This window comes from Spermophilus citellus (genome assembly GCF_964194105.1).
Source record: "Spermophilus citellus genome assembly, chromosome: 15".
Classification (NCBI taxonomy): Eukaryota; Metazoa; Chordata; class Mammalia; order Rodentia; family Sciuridae; genus Spermophilus; species Spermophilus citellus.
Window position 1 is genome coordinate 95136239 of NC_138195.1, and position 17448 is coordinate 95153686.

General features: G+C 46.7%; 2 protein-coding genes across 2 annotated transcripts in view; both read right to left on the minus strand.

Moving 5' to 3' along the window:
* LOC308633833 (uncharacterized protein C10orf143) overlaps positions 1–2177 on the minus strand; it is a 32053-nt gene extending 29876 nt beyond the window's left edge. The window contains exon 1 of the mRNA XM_081266974.1: positions 1972–2177. Coding sequence (XP_081123100.1) covers positions 1972–2040 — 69 coding nt within the window. The 5' untranslated portion in view covers positions 2041–2177. The remainder of the gene's footprint in view (positions 1–1971) is intronic.
* LOC308634444 (uncharacterized protein) lies at positions 2047–17441 on the minus strand (the record flags this gene model as incomplete). The annotated part of the gene is made up of 2 exons (XM_081268261.1): positions 17328–17441; positions 2047–10694 (listed from the first exon to the last, which is right to left on the minus strand). The coding sequence occupies exon 2, from the start codon at positions 3163–3165 to the stop codon at positions 2047–2049; it is 1119 nt and encodes a 372-aa protein (XP_081124387.1). The 5' UTR covers positions 3166–10694; positions 17328–17441.
* Positions 17442–17448: the final 7 nt, after the last annotated feature.

Consider the following 17448-nt stretch of genomic DNA (forward strand, 5'->3'; position numbering starts at 1 on the left):
ACTGTGGTTGCAACCTTGGCACTCAATTTCAGCAATTCCAATCTGATAGATCATTCAAGGTTTCTTCCATTAAGTCTCCTCCGTTCTTTCTGATCAATAATGACCTCTGGCTCCCTGTCCCTGACAGCCCTCAGCATCACACTTTCTCATCATTTTATGATGGCCAATTTAGGACAACACTGTGAAACCCTCATGTTTCAGCTCCAAGATCCCCACACAGAAAGCTGTGTAGCCCAGCGGTTAGGAGGAGAAGCTCTACAGACAGATCCTAGTTCCAACTCTGGCTTGCTGTGGGCCTGGAGGACAGCTAATGAACCTCTCCGCACCTCGGTTTTCTCATTTATAGTATGGGAACCATAAAACGTTGTTGTGAAATCCAGATGATCCACATGGTGACTGCTCAATGACTAGCAGTATTTGCCATATCACCACTAAATGTCCCAGAGTCACAGAGAACCCAGCCTGCCCTAACAGGAACTCCATTTTCTCCCAGTACCACACCAGCTTTCTCTCAGAACAGGAACCACTGCCCTCCCAGGTGCTCAAGGCCACCCTGAGAGGGGACTCCACCCTTCCCACTGCCCTCCCATCACTGTCAGCAAGACTACAGCAGGTTGCTCTCCCCACCCAGCTGTCTAATGCACCAGGCAGAGAGCCCTCACTCTGACCCCACCCTACATTTCCCACAGGGCAGTGGCAGTAAGCTCTTGAAGTGTCCTATAATCCTGAGACTCCACCACTTGCTTCCCTACTGTCTGGAGTGTGAATACTGCAGTGAGGAGCCAGCTGACAGTGACAGTGACACGCAGGGGATGGTGTGAGAGAAGGACTCGAGGTACCTGGATGTCCTTGGATCTGGGTACCATCTGCCTTACACCTAAATTCAGGGAACCAGGTTTTCACCACCGTGGACTGGCTCATCTCCACACTATTATGTGCAGAAGAACCGAACTCCATGTTGTCTTTACCCACAACAGAGGGTTGCAGCCTGATGTATCCTGGAAATACAATCACTGGCACCTGGAGGTGGGGTGCTGCTGACAGAAACATAAGTGGCACTGGTTCCACATCAGGTAGTGAGTGGCTAGTGAGGGAACAGATGCTGCAAGTAGAAAGCTAGTCACTGAACCCAAGGGCTTGTACATATTAAGCACTCCCTTTACCACTCCAGCGCCCCGAGTCACTCCTGTGAAGGGGGCCTGGGAAGTGAGTCCGGGGCTAGGGAACTACACCCCAAACCCCATACTCAATTTCGACAATCTACAAAAACGTCTGAAAAAAAATGTTGCCTGCATTATCTGAAAAAACAGACCTGGCACTTATCAAGTCTGTAGCTCTCAAAGAAACAACTAAGGAAAAGAGCAAATGTTGGGTATCTTGGCTGCTCTTGCTGCTCTTAGCAAGGGACCACAAAATCAGTGAGGTCAAAAAATAACTGCCCCCTTTGCCGGTTCAGGGGAAGACGCAGCTCTGCACGAGGCTCCATCCCTCCGGGATCCTTCACGACCCGCTACGGAGCCGGGCTCTCCGGCCCCCCTTGGGCTGCGGCCGGCCGCACCCTGCAGTCCGGCACTCTCACACACAAGCCCGCGCTCTCCCGGCTGAAGCCGCGCAGCACTGGCACGTGGACCTGTCCAGAGTGCGGGAAGCGGGAGGCCGTCTGATCTAGACACCGAACACCCGGGGTCGTGGGAGGGGTCCCCAGTGCATATTTTAGGGAGCGGGCGTCGGGTCCTGGAAAGCTGGCGGGTCGGCGGCGGCCAGGCTCCACGAGTCCGCGCAGGCGCGGGGGGGAGGCGGAGCGAGGCCGCGGTTTCGCGCGTGGCCACGCCCCCAGACACGCCCCGGTGAGGCGCAGGCCGCAGGGCCAGTCTGCCTTACGGGTGGTGCTGTGCCCGCAGCCGAGGGTGGTGGGGGCCAGCCCCAGGGCAGGCGCCTTTCCATTCCTAACACCCAGGCCCCGGGGCTCACCGCGTCCCCCGGAACCGGCAGCTCCTCCGGCCTCCGCCGTCGCCACTGACCCAGCGCCAGGCTGTCCATGCGGCCTCAGGCCCGAGTCAGCCGGCCTCTCCGGCCCACCCGGAGGCCGGGCCCAGGCTCGCCACGCCCAGGTTCCTTCGCAAGTGTTCGGGGGAGCCTATGAGGAGGCTGAGGGGGCGTGGCCGCGAGGAGCGCCAAATCCCTACACAGCCAGGGCCGCAGGCCGGAGTGGTGGAGGCCGCAGTCTTTTCGGAGACAGGTGCTCGAGGGGCTTTGCCTGTCTGCCCTAACGCAGCTGTTTCGTAGGGGAGGGGTGGCTTGACCTTGCCGGGTCATAGAATCAGCTGTGGGGCCCCGAAGGCCCCTTGGTTTAGTATCCGCCATACTTGAACCACAGCCTCGGGATCGGCAGGTGGGCCGCCCGCCTCCTCTCTCCTGTGATTGGTCGTTGGGCACCGTCGGCGTTCTTCCTGCTGTTGGTGGACTGATAGATGGCGCAGCGGGCCAATCCGCAGGGGAGATTTCGGGCGGTTTCTGGGAGTTGTGGTCCGGTTGACGCGCCTTGGCTCCCAGAGTTGGACTCTGGCCTGCACCCTGGGAGCCACCGAGATCGTGGCCCGGTGCTACGCTGGGCGCGGTTGCGGCTTTTGGTGGCACCTTGTGGATAAGTTTGGGAGCACCCCACACCTCTGCAGACCGGAGGGCGCAGGCGCCGGGACCCTGGGGCTGTGCACTCGGAAGCCGAGGCCCAGAGGCGGGGCCGCTCTGCTCCGGCGCCCAGGTCCTCCCGCCTGAGGCTCTAGACCCCTGCTGTAACCAGCTGCCCCGACTCCGGCCCGCCGCCTCCTCCCGCTCCGCCGCCGAGCTCGCGGCGGTTCCGCACCGTAGGGCCCAGAGCCAGGGCCCTGTCGATGAATTAAAGCGGGGCATTCCTTCGCCAGCCACTGGCGGGGGACCTGTGACCTGGTTTTGGCCCATGAGAAGTAGGAGGTCAGTGGAGCAGACTTGGGAAGGACTGTCCTTCCTGTGAAAGGAGGAGGTGGGTGTGTGGATCTGCCTTCTCTGCTGTTGCCCAGTGTAACTTCCGGAGCTGCTGCAGCCTGGCCGCACCACGGGAGCCGCTGGGGCAACCCCAGTGGAAAGTGGGAAAGCACCCAGGGCCTTGCGAACCACCTGACTGCCCATCTCCAGATTGGCATCATGTCTGGGTCACAGTGAGCTTCCCGTTCTGCTCAGTGGAAGGCATCATTTGTCACAAAGCCCTGTTTTGATGAAATGCATGAAGCCATACTCAGGCTACTTGCTGCCATGATCTTAAGCAAATTAAGGAGCTAACCTAACTCAGTTCCCTCCCTTGTAAGAGATGATGATGATGACTGATAGGGAGTGGTGAGGACAAAGTGTCTGACACAAGTGCTCTATTAAACAGTACTGCCACCGCTGGCTCACAATCCAGTATCAAAAACCCTTGGGGCCAGATGTGTTTTTAGAATTCAGAAATGTTTGAATTTTTTAAAGGGGGAGGTATATATGCTGCGTTTTATAAAAACTTTCAACGGGATCTGGGCTAGGGCCCTACAACCAAGCATTTCTACAGCAAAAATGTGTGACTGTTCAAAATATTTATCCTGACTGTGATATATAAAGATTATAGTCTCATCAGTTCACACAGGCTTGCTCCAAACATGGGAGGAGAAAAAAACCTCATGATTTTCAGAACATTTTCATTTCAGAGTTGATTTAATGCATTGTTGTGGACTTATACTACTTCCTTCTACTTTCAAAACATGTTTTGTCTTGCTCTTTAGGTTGGATGACTTGCTTTGTTATCCAGTTTCAGTATCACCAGACTTTGTCCTTATGGCTACTTTACAGATGTGTGAAAGAACAAAATTTCAACAAGTTTTAGTTCTTACTAGGAAGTCATGAACTAGGCAGCATCTAGTCTGCAAAACAGAAAGGGGTGCCAATGAGATAGACAGAGTGGGTGAGTTTTACAGGTCAACAAAAGTGGAGGAAATCAGGCACCATAAATAGCAGATTGGTTCATTTCAAGATTCCTTATAGGGGTGCAAATGAAATCTTGTTGGATTAATAGGATTTGGCTTTTTCTCCTCCAATCTCTTAGGTCAGATTTTACAGTAAACAACTTAGGTTTCTGTGGTAGCATGGAATATTCGAATGAGCCACTCCATTGGAACACCCTTTCTTCTCTAGCAGGTGTTTGAATCATCCTCAGAGCCATTTCCCAGGCAATGAGAGGAAGAAACTCAAGTCTATGAGCCAATAAAGCAGTGGGTATGTTTAGAAGGATGCATCTTAGTCTGGAGATGTAACCCAATGAGGGAGCACTTGCCTTACTGTACAGGGACCCAATTTGATCCCCAGCACTAAAAAATAAGAAATGCAGTTTAGCTTAGCACACAATTTACCAACATCACTCATTTGGGAGCTCACTGCAAAGGGTATGTATGTTAAACCTCTCTTTGTTGTTTGTTATATATTAATTTAAATTTTTGAAAATTTAAAAAATAGTGCATAGCATTTATAAAATGATGGTTTAAAATGCTAATTATTTAAATGTTAAAGTGAATATATAATCTATTTGAAGAAAATGTAGGAAAAGCTTCATGACATTGGATTCTTGCATATGATGCCAGAACAACAGTGAACAAAAGAAAAAATAGATAAATAAGACTACATCAGAATTTAAAACGTTTGATTAAAAAAAAAAATTTAAGGGCTGGAGTCATGGCTTATTGGTATTATTGGTAGAGCGCTTACCTGGCATGTGTGAGGCCCTGGGTTCAATCCTCAGCACCAAATATAAATAAATAAAACAAAAGATTAATTGACAACTAAAAAAAATAAATAATTTAAAAATGTTTGTATATCAAATGATATTTGGTGAAAAGGTAACCCATGAAATGAAGAAAATATTTGTAAATTATGTATCTCATGATGGGTTAATGTGCAGAACTTAAAGAATACCTACAAATTACCAGTAACAAAAAATAAAGAATTAGAATAGCTTTTCCCCAAAGAAGATATATAAATGGCCAGTAAGCACTGAAAAGATGATCAACATCATCAGTTGTTAGGGAAATGCATATCAAAACCATCTTGACATACCACTTCATGTCCATTAGGATGGCTATCAAAAGAAAATGAAAATAACAAAGTATTGGATCAGATATGAATAGGAATGCTCGTGTGTTGAAAGGAATATGAAGTGCTACAGCTGCTACTGAAATTGTTTCCTCAAATATAAAATCACCATATAAGCCATATGTATATACAGAAATCACTGAAAGCACAGGAACGCCCATGTCCATCACAGAATTTGCCACCTTATCCAAAAGATGGAAGCAACCCTAGCTCCACTGGTGGATGAATGAGGGCACAAGGTACAGTACGTGCAGTGATGTAATGCCATTCTGCCTTTCCCCCTTTTGTCACATCGTCCCAGATGTGGAACTCCTATACAAACTTTAAAATATATAGGATTCGAATGTACTCATCTAATAATCATAATATTGCTTAAGTTAGTGTACAATAATATATGGGCTACGATGCACCAATAAAATGGAAAAATAGTATATAGTTTCTAGATTATGATTTCCAACCTATTTTAATGTCTGTTTCACTGAAATATTGGCAGAATTGTAAAATTGGGACTTAATGGGTTTAAAAGGAAAGAAATGCTGGCATGTGGATGGACATTGACGACTAAGTGAAGTAAGCTATCCATAAAAAGATCTTTGAGTCCGATTGCATTGGGCACTGTGGGCAAACAGTAGAAGGGTGAGTGCCAGGGCTATGGCCAGGGGAATGGGGACAGGCGTTTAGTAGGGAGTTTCAGTTTGGTGAGAGAAGCGGTCCTAGAAATGGGTGGTGGTGTGGTGGCCCATCATTGTGAATGTACTCAACACTACTGACCACCCACCTAAAAATGATTAAAATGGCAAATTTGGTGTGATACATATTTACCACAATGAAAATTCATTAACTATTAAAATAGAAGTAACTTTTCCATGCATCATTAACTCCTTTTGCACCCACCTTCATGGGAAGTGTCTCAGGAAGGAGGTAGCTGAAGCCCCAGTCCTTCTTTTCTCTATTTCCAATCCTGAGTATGCTGCTTTAACTGCTAGATCACTGTCCCCTTTTTGCTTTATGAAAGTGAGATGCTCTCTGCTCTCTGCGAGGTCCCTCTGGAGTAGCCAGCACTCTCTTTGGTAAGCCCTCAACTGCATCTCTGCTGTGGACAGCATTGGTTCTTCATTCTGGACACATGCCTTTGTATTTGAAGTGGCCTGTGCACAGCAACCCACAATTAAGGGCTTCCACCTTCCGAAGGGTGGGTCTCCGCCTCCCTCCTCCCACACTTACTCCTGAAGTTGGTGGGCACCTCCAGTAACCATTTTCACGCAGCTGTTGCAAAGACATTACTTCTGTTTTTCCCCCTTTCAAACTCCCAAGGACTTCCTTTAGGAACTTCTGCCTCTGCTCATCCTGTCGGGAAGTAGAAGACAGCATATGGAGAATCTATAGAGGAGATCCTGGCTTACAGTAGGTGTGTTGTAGAGTTCTTTCCTATTCTCTTCCTCCTAAGAAATTCCTAGCCCTTCCTGGGCACTAGCATAAGGTTCTTTTTTTTTTTTTTTTTTTTTTTTTTTGAGTGTACTGTTTCTTTAGCTATGATATAATACTGGTTGTCATTTTTGTCTGGGATGCTCCCCTGTGCTACACCTGGTCTGCTTTCTGTTTTTCATTTTTCAACTGAAGTGTCCCTGCCCAACAGGAGCTTTGTCCATCCGACCACCTAATCTAAAGCAGCCACTGGTGTTCCTCTTGTAAGTGCCTATTCCCAGTCTCCAGCAGTCCCTGCTGTGCAGTAATATTCTTTTGACTGATTGAGTTTTTGTATCCTCCACATACCAGAATGCTTGTTCACTGTGCAGGGCCAGGCATATGGTAGGCACTCAGGAAATAGTTGTCTAAAACTAGAGACTTTGCTGGTCAATTTGGCTTCTTTGATCTCAGGGAATCCTCCAATGACACTGCAGATCTATCTTCATGTTCAGATAAACAAGACTGAGTCACAGAGATATTGCCCATTGGTTTAGGACTGCAAAGTGATCCAATAGCCTGCCTGAATGCAGACCACACGGTCTCCTTTCCTACCTTCCTGCTGTTCTATGGCTTCTAGTTCCTGTGGGATAACTTCTTACTAAGCGGCAAGGTGGCTTAGGTGAAAATAAAAGCAGCTACAGCTCCCTCCATTACCCAAGGGCATAAGTTCCAGGTGCTCTCCTGGGGAATGCAGGTCAGAGAGTGGCTTTCTCCGGTGTATCTCTGCTGTGGACAGCCTCTGCTCTTGTGGATGTGTGCCTTTGGGTGTGAAGTGGCTTGCACATAGCAACCTGCAATTAAGGACTTTTGCCTTCCTAAGGGTCTGCAGGTCAGGGCCTCCCTCCATCTTCCCTGGCCTTCACCTTCCTGGAGCAGGCATGTACCTTCAAGAACCAGGAGCCCTTGGCACATCAGGCTTCTCCTCCTCCTGTGTTCACTTCAAGTCATCCCTGCCCTCTCCTCCCACCCTCCATTCTTGTTGCTCAACATCCAGACAATGTTCATCTCTCCCCCAGGCCTTTTCCGTGGAAGAGCCATGGAGGCTCCAGGTTTGTTCCTGTCACTGCTCCTGGCACTGGATGCTCCACAGAATCTGCTGGCTTTCATGGTACCCCCTGCTTGCTCATCTGCCTCGCTGGTGAGCTGAGTGAGCTGAATGTTTAGCCCTGTGTCCTGTGCCAAGGACAGGGGCCCAGTGTGGGTGCTCAGCACAAGGCTGGTGAGTGAGTGGCCTGTGGTGTTGGGAGGGCCTCCAGGAGAGGATACCTCTGCCCTCCTGCCCCCTCTGTGACTGTTAGTGGTTAAGGAGGCCCTGTTGGAGCAAACATGGATGGGATGTTAAATGGAAAAACAGCATAATGAGAATGTGAAAGCCGTGCACAGACCACTTCTCATCTTTATAATTGTTTCTTATGTTTGCAAGTCAGTATTGCCAATAATGGCTGGTTGGCTTGTCTCTAGGGGTCCTAAGCTTTGCTGCCTCTTGTCTCTCACCTTCTGTGGGGGCTTTAGCACTGTTCTCTCACTATGGACAGTCTGGTTTTTCTATCCCAAGAGGATTAGATCAGAAGGATGTTCTCCTTAGGTCAGCCACATGCTTGTGTTAGTGAAGGTCAAGGGTTTGTTCCAATGTCATTTTAGCTTAGGCTGTATTTTTTTTTTATGGCAAGACTCAGTACAGATTGTTCTACATGCAAGCCTTATAATAATCTAGCATGCTTTATTGAGGAAAAAAAATAATAATAAAATAACAACCCACTGTTTTTCAACTTCCGTAAATACCTTTGTGGAATAAAATTTTTAAGTGTACTCTGTAAGGATGACCCAAAACAGGAATTTAATATTGAAAGACTTTGTGACTCATGCAAATTAGAGATTTATATGATACCATATAATGTATGTGCCTACATCCAACCCGTAAAGTAACTGTAAACACTTGCTACATATAGTAGGCAAGGATTTTACAATCTCTCATTTTGCATTTTCTTCATAGGTTCTGTAGATAAATAAAAACATTAATACTCTGCAAATATGCCTTCCAAAATCAATAGCTTCACATTCGAATGAAACTCATTAATTGTATCTCATTTTAATCTATTTCTGCTTCTAATAGCCTGGTAATGTTTGATAAATGCCACACAGCAGTGTACTTTCTGTTAGACTTTGTTTTAACAATAGATTGAAACTTTAGCATGATGTTTTATATTTCATCCTAAATTTCTTTATTTTCAAGTGTCTGAAGTCACATTGGTTATGTTTGGCAATCCATTTTTGGTATGCATTTTCATATAAATTAGAGGGTGTTTTTCTCTTTCAGCTTTCATAACATAGTAAGGAGGAAAAAACCCAGCATGTGGAAATATGACTGATGCTGCATTAGTGTGTGGGTTGGAAATAATAAGGATTATAAATGACTCACTAGGTATAGAAAATAAGAGGAGAAGACTTATTGGGGAGAAGTAAAAATCTTGCTCTCTTTATGCACAGCTGAAAGAAGGCACCATGAAAGATATATTACTATTCACCTTCTTTTTATTTCTAAGGGAGTTTTTATTAACCCCTTTTTATCAATCAAAATAAATTGATTGCCAGTGAATGCAATATTTCCTGACTATTTGAAATTATAAAACAAAAGCAAAGACAGGCAAACTCACATACCACATCCTCCAGTAAGTAAGAGATCAGCCCCTTCCAGAGGGATTGCTAAATAGTGCTGAAGATGTTTATCGCCATCTTTTAAAATGGAACATTTTACTTAAGGAAAGATTAGGACTTGGGATTCATTTGGAATTCATCCAGCTCTCTGAGTGACCAAGTATTCATTCCAGAGCATTGTTTTTTAATATTTATACCTGTCATAAAAGGACATGTTTCTGTAGGGTAAATACAGTTATGGCCAATAAGAACTCAGCTTTGGGTAAGGAATGATATAATAACCTGATTCAAGAGGAGAGAGAACTCTGTGGCCAGGAATACATCTGTGAATCTCCCCCCAAGAGGGAGTCTGGTCTCCTCTAGTGTCACTATGATGCGATGATATAGTGTGTATGGGAATTAGAAAATAAAGATCTCCACCACATTCATGACAACCTCACTTTGGTGTCCAGCAGTCTCAGAGAAGGCTGAAGAGTTTGTGACAATAGGAATAAAATAGTGGTTAAGAAAATGGGGCTCCCACCCAGAGGGCTGGGCTGGTTGGCAGGCCACTGAAGACCCCCGAGGCTGCAGGCAGCCCTTTGCCTCCTACCAGCAGCCCCCAGGATTGCCACCTGCTCACAGCCAGACTTCTGATGGGCTCTGGCTGGCAGAGTTGTCACTGTCCTGTCTCTGCAGATTCAACCAGAGAGGGCTGGGCACGGCTCTGTCTTTTAGCTCCATGGAGAAAAGGGACACCTGTTTTGGGGTCCAACCCATCTGCCTCATCCCAGGAAGATGAATGACTCCCCATTATTGTCTCCTCTTATTCATTTCTCAGTCATTGCAACTGGTGTGAACTGAAAAACAAAAACAAAAACAAAAAAACAATATTGTAGCTGGAAAGTCCAAAGGTAATGTTGCCACCAAAATATGTGAATATTTCTTCTGATGAAAATAAGCCCTGTTTCACCAAATTAGTGACTTCGTCAGGAGAATATTAATACCAACCATATAAATGGTTTATACGTTTAGACAGATTCTAGGGTCGTGGGGCCTGTGTGGCCCGTGACGTTCAGGGGCTTGCTTTTCCTTTCTTTTTTGTTTTGCCTTAGAAGAAGAAACAGAGCCAGCCATGGTTTCACAGAAAATGCATCCCCGCCATTTAAATCCCAAGTAGGGATGTGTTTGAAGCCCCTTCTGTTGGGGAGTCCCTCGAGTATGAAGCAAGTCCAAAGGTGTTCACATCTTCCAGGGGCGTTTCCTTGTTTCCCACCTCTCTGATCTGACCCAGCTTTGGTTAGATCAGCGGCTCACACTGCCAGGGGACTCCAGGGCTGGATGGGGAGGGTGCTGAGAGCACCCAGTCCTGTGGCTCCCGCCTGCGGGGCTCCACGTGTCCGTTCACGGTGGGACAACACTCACAAAGCCCCAGCTGGACAACTCTGGAAGAGATGAGAAATAAATTCAGATGATAAGTAATAATATAATAATCGGTGATCCTTTTCCTGCCCCCATAGGAAAACCTCTTATATATCAGATAATGGGGCAAACGTTGGAAGAAGTTGGGCAGGTAAGATTGTGGTGGTCATTGATTTCACTACATTTCAGTGGATTAGGTTTCCAGGCTGTGCTGGCCTCTGCCATGTGTCAGCACCAGCTACTTACCCTACCCTCTGGTCAGAGAGGAGCTGTCTCTAAGGGGTGTGTTTTCCTGACCTCTACCCAGAATCCCTTCTGCAGGGAGGAGGGGCAAATGTGCCTGGTGTCTGCTGGACACTCCAGAGGTACTCTGGGAGGGGGCATCTTCATACCAAAGCTGTGTATAAAAGAGCACCTGGGTGAGTGGGAAAGAGGGGCCTGTGTACCCAGGGAAAGAAACGTGGGTGGGACCCTGTGTCTGGAAGGGCCAAGGAGTGTTGGAGCCACGCAGCCTGAGTGTATCTGGCTAAACTTCTTAGATACCTAAGGGTTTATTTCTGATTTTACAAGTGGTCTTATTTGTGACCTAAAGCAAGTTCATCTGTGTCCGTACTTTCCTGTCCTTACCTTCTTAGATGGGAAATAATTAAAAACAAGAGGAGAAAATTGACTACCAGTGGAGTTGGAGAACAAACACGCACACACACACACAGCACTTTATTTGTAAAACATTTTGACTCAAAAGAGGACACAGCTGCATATAAACACATGTGGAGGCTCTGCATGCTTGGTGCTGTGAACTGTAGTGGAATGTGTGTCTGGGTGATCACGCGGTGGCGGCCCTGGGGAAGTCAGGATGCATGTGGGAATGGTTGCTACACAGCCCTGTGTTGAGTTCTTCCTTCCGTCCCCATCCTGTCTACCCCATGCTAGCATGCTTTTGCAGGCACGGTCCAGACTAGTGACATTTACAGGATCTCAAATACACAGCTGGTTGGAACAAAAAGGGGTGGGGAAAGTGTTAAAAGTTTGGGGGTTAGGGGAAAAAGCAGGTGCTCTGGGTGGCTCAGCAGAGCCTCCAAAGAGACAGCAGACCAAAGTCAGTCTGTTAATTCTCAACAGTGGTCTCTCTGGGGTGAATAACGAAACCGCTCAACAAAGGCAGCTCCTTCTCCAACCTGGAGAGGCAGCGGATGCCACCTGCAGCCTGGAAGCTGCTCTACAACCTACAATAGTGACCAGCTCCTGGGCTGGTCCTTGATGGGGGAGAGGTGATGAGAATTTACAAAGGGAAGAGAAAATGGGTGGTCAACTACCAAGATGAGATTTTTTCCCCTAGATAAATTGTAAACAATTAAAAACATGTTTAAAATTATTTTTACTGAAGAATTTTTGGAGACTGCAGTGACTGGGTTAAGATTTATGAACAACATTTCTCACAAATGTATTCCTTCTAGAGAGTGCCTTATGGGACTCTATGGGACATGATCACAGTTTGTTGTTGTTGTTGTTGTTGCTGTTGTTTGTTTTTTTCTTGTATAGCAGTCCCACAATGTTGAAACCAAAGCTGGAACTAGATTAGGTTAGTGGGCACATGCTGATGCAGCTGGTCTGATCTTCTTAGGGGGAAACCAGATTACTGTGAAACCATCAGATAGCACATACTTCTGAAAAGAAATGGAATGTATTTTTATTGGCAGAGTCAAGATGAAGTATGTCTTGAAATCTGTTTTACAAATAAACTTGCACATAAATTGTCCATTCACTGCTTGGAAATCTTTTTTCACGTTTGAGGAGCTGTCAGAGGTCCCTAATAAACAGTGAGTCTTATTTAGTTTACTGGATATGTAATTCTTCTTTTCTTTGAAAATAATTATTTTTCAAGCAAGTGCAGCAAAAATACAACCAATAAAAATCTAGCTATGACAGAATAAACAACCTTTATAGCAAGCATATGCATCAGGTTCTCCCAATAAAAACAGTTTCTGGTAAGGAAGAGAGTACAAGAAATTGGCTGACTTGTCCCCACTGTAAGGGTTAAGAGAGAAGGCATGGCGGCCCACCCCACCTCCACACCTTAGGTTGGTCCTTGGTTATCAGAATGACAGGAGAAGGGACCCTATTGCCAGGTGGCCCTTGGGCCAAGGGTAAGGAAGGGGCTGATTGCTTGATTTGACCCAGTGTCCAGTCATCTCAGAATGGTTTAGTGAGACATACTTCCCAAGTCCCATCCTGTGGAGGGTGCTGTGCTGGGAGAGCCATTCCTTGGGGCCAGAGAAGCTGAGGGGTAAAATTCCCTGTAGGACTCTGGTGACAAGGGGAAGGTGAGGGAACCATCCATGACTGGGTTCCCCCATTGTGGGTCCAGGCTAGTTGTCTGGGGCAGGGGACTGGTGTCGGTCATGCCAGGTAAGTAGTAGGGCTGTGACCTGGGACAGTGGCCAACTTAGGAGCATCCCATCCAGGGATTCCGCTCTAGACTGGGTCAGCCTGATCTAGGCAGGTCAGGGGCTTTGTGGGGAGGCACATTTGCTTTGGCCTTTCCCAGTCCTGTGCCCAGGCCATGGCCACTGCATCTTCAGCGCCTATATGACCCAAGCCCAAGCTGGCAGCATGGGGGATCAGTCTCCCGCTGGGCCAGGTGGGCTGAGGCTCCCCCAGGGAGCTCTGTGTGAACAGGTTCTCAGCAGACGTGCTGGGGCTCATTTATGCTTTTATAGTAGCTCAGAAGATGTTATCGCAGCTTGAGAACTGAAATTAAAATATGTATCCTTCAGGTGCAAATCTGCGGTACTTACAGCTTTGCTCGTTCTCTGCAGGGGGGCTCCATTAATCTTGTACTAGTGAAATTCCTAAGGAAATTAATTCCCTCTAGTTGGGGTTATTCTCCACTGGTCTTCAGGGGCAGAGTAATTGGAATTTAAGAGTCTTAAAAGAAGGGAACTGTTGGCCATTTGACTTGCATGACAACATGTTTTAATGTCCTGCTTCTTGGTCTTTCCTCCAGCACCCCTTTGTGTTTCTCAGTGTCTCTCAGTGGGGCTTAGAGACCCCCACCAGGTGGGAGTTGGGTCCCAAGCCTCATTTAAGATAAGTATTCCTCCATGACAGGTTATTTGTGCCTCTGCAGTACCAGGCCCTGTACCCACTGAGTAACACACAGCCACAGGAACTAATGACGCATCAGAAATTCATGGTTTAATATTACCTTGTCTGTTCAGGAACAGTAAATATTAGTTGTTGTTATCCTTCAAAATAATCACGCTGCACGTATACCTTCAAAACAGACAATTCACAAACAGTAGGTGGTGCCTCTTTGCTGCCCCCAAAGTCCAGGACATCCCTTTCTGGCCTTCCCCACTGGAGCTCGGGCCCTCCTAGGCCAGGACTTCAGCCCCTAGGCCCAGAGCCTCAGGTTCTGGTTCTTATGCTCCAGCTCCTGAAGGGCCACATGGCACATGTGGGCAGCTTACTTCTCCTGAATGTGGCCCTGAGGAGGGTGCTGTGCAGGGAGAGCCATTCCTCACCAGGCAGGGCTGTCCCAAGAGGGACCCCTCCCCCATGGAGTGGACAGACACCACTGAATAATGCTTATACATGGGGTCAGCAGAATGTCATTGTCCAGGACGAACACACAGGGACATGGACCCAAATTAGCCCACTCTTTTGCTCTGTTTTTGAGCTTTTGGGCGTAACAGGGCATAAAGGAAAGCCAAGACCACTGTGTTCTGAAACAGCTCAAAATCACTGAGCATGGAAACGGCCAGCATTTCCTCTGGCCCTAGCGTACTCCAAGGGAGATGACCAGACTCTCCAGAGTGGCGGTGGGCTTCTGGCAGTGCCTGGGTGAGTCCTGGGCCTGCCCTCCCTGTGGGGTGTCTGGGTGAGTTCCTTAGGTATAAGCTGGGGGTTAGGCACTGATGGTCTTCACATCAGCTTGAGGGACCCTGAGTGGAGAACATGGACACTGGGCAAGCGCTCTGAAAGGCCAGCAAGCACTGCCTATTATCTGCACACACCCATACCTTGGGTGTGCCCCCGCCCCCCAATGCAGCTTGGCTCTGTGTGGAGTCCAGCAGCAAAGAGTCAGTGCATTCTAAAGCCAAGAGGTAGTCTGCAGCCCCCAAGCCACTTGATAGCAACAGTGGTAACTGCAAGAAGGGCAGGGTTGGGGCATCATCCATGAGTCTTCATTTTTCTTCCAGTAGGGATCCTCACTCTCCCCCTCTTGGTGCCAAGTCCTGAGCAGCTTTCCTCTATCACTCCCTTCCCACACCTCAGCCCTACAGTCTACATGGACTGAACCTCTGAAACACTGAGCTAAAGTAAACTTTTCCTTCTCTACATTGTCCTCATCAGGTCTTTTGGTCACAGTGATGCAAAGCTGACCAACACTTTGAGGAAAAAGGCATTGGTCTATGGTTTCTTGCATTACTGTGAACTCCTTCAGACTGCACAGAAAGCCTCCATTCTTCATGTAGCAGCCTGCTGTTTCTCCTTGGAGCTCTACCTGGATGTCCTGGTTATAATTCTGGAGAGAGTGTCTCGTTTCACCTCCTCTAGGCCAAGACCTGAGCAAGGCAGCACATGCCCAGCTAGACAAAACTGGTGCTTTTAAAGTGCAATTTAAAATTTGAATAAAGTTACACACAAATTGAAAAAAAAAGTAGGGAGCCTTCTTCACACCTGGTGTATGCTACTTTTAGCAAATTCCATTTAAAGGAAAAATCAGGATTTATAAAATAGTCATGTCAAAGAGATGATTATTCTTTTTTAAGAAAATACTCATTATAACATACTTCCTTCCTTCATTAAAATTTCACTAAATTTCAAAGCAATCCATGTTCTTTGAACACGTGTAAATGACACAAAGAAGTGGACAATTTCTGTGGCAATCTCTCCTAATGCTTGGGGGGCATTCTTCTAGAGACCTTTTCTATGCCACATTCAGTTATATAATTATATTTTATTTACATACAATTCAATGCTTAAAAATGGTAACCAGAGTAAGATCCTGTTTTTTTTAAGTGTTTTTAGTTATATATGGACACGTCTTTATTTTATTTATTTTTATGTGGTGCTGAGAATCAAATCCAGTGCCTCACATGTGTGAGGCAAGTGCTGTGCCACTGAGCCACAACCCCAGTTCCTCAGAGTAGGATCCTGTTTTTACAATGTGATTTCCCTCCTCCTATTGCATTTTTCCTCACGGTAGTATCTAAGCTTTTAGTTACATTTTTTTTTGTTTTCTATCAACTAAAGTTTTTATTTTAAAATAATTATAGATTCATATGCAGTTGTTGAAAAATAATACAAAGACATTTTGTGTATACTTTCCCCATGCTAACATTTACAAAATTGTAATACAGTATCACAATCAGGATATTGATGTTAGCATACAATCTGCCTTTTCCAGATTTCCCTAGTTTTATTTGTACTTCTGTGTATTTATTTCTATACACTCTTGCCAAGAAACAAAACAGATCCTCATTGGCTCTCATTGCATTTTTAATAATATAACTGATGTTTTTAGTAACATCTATTTCTCAAGGTGAGGCACACATGTAAACAGGGCTCCTAAGGCTACTTTTAATCACTAGAACATTGCTGCCAATAGAAAATATAAAGTGAGCCACAGTGAGAGTCTTCTGTAACTTAAAATGTCCTAATAACCAGAGATAAAGAAAGATAAATTTAATATAGTTCACAAAACCCAATATATATTCAAAGTGTCATTATTTAAACATGCAATCAATACAAAATTATTAGTGATATATCGCATTCGTTTTTTGTGCAGTCTTTGAAATCTGGTGATTTGGGAGCATGGATCTGTGGCTGGCTCCAATGCAGGCGCTTGGGATGGAGATTCAGCTCCCATCTTACCTAAGAACATGGCCTCAGGAGGAGACAAGAACAGTTTAGGACATGAATGCCCATGTTAGAAGCATACACTGGTGGCCCTGGGACACCCAACTAGTACAGACAAAGGCTCCACAGTGCTTGACGCAGTGCGCAGTCAGAGCCAGAGGACCAGCCAAGAGTCCTGAATGTTTGGGCAGGCGCCAGGATACTAGGTGTTGAGTGAAAATGGAACCATAAAGGAGAGGGGCTTTGAAGGGAAGGCCTGATGTGGTTTGGGGACATTCTACAAGTGACAGTGTACTTCCCAAAGCAGATGGATACTGGACTCTGGGCTAGCTGTTGAGGTTTCCTTGGAGACTGAAAAAACTAGGAGCATGGGGAAATTTATCCAGGCCAAGAATCTGTAGGAATCACGTAAGACCGGCGCAGAGGACTGCACTTGGAGGGGCCACCTACACGGGAGGCCAGAAGGTCTGAGTGACAGGGAGGCAGGGGTCATGGAAATGTGCATCCTGGTGCTCAGAAGAAGCGGCGCCACCCTGGTTTTGAGGCACCAAGGTCGCAATGGGGATGGGTCTGGCAGGCCTCCGTCGAGGGAATGGCACGCGGAGGATGGGGGTCGCCCCCAGCCCGACACAGAGGGCGTGGGGTCGGGTGCTGCAGGACCCAGCTGTAAGCACCTTGTAGTGCTGAGGTTCCAAGACCGCTACCTTGTTCCCAGACTTCTCGTTTCATCCCCACCTTGATACAATTTCCTTGCTGATCGATTCCGGCTTGCCAGTGCTGTAACCCACCTTCACTCGCACTCACTTCAGACACTTCTCGCTATCACAGCCCCGGGCTTGGTCTCTAAGGTTACGGGAAGAGCGAGGAAAGTTCGGAGGCTGGCGGCACAACCCCGCCCCGCGCCAGGTT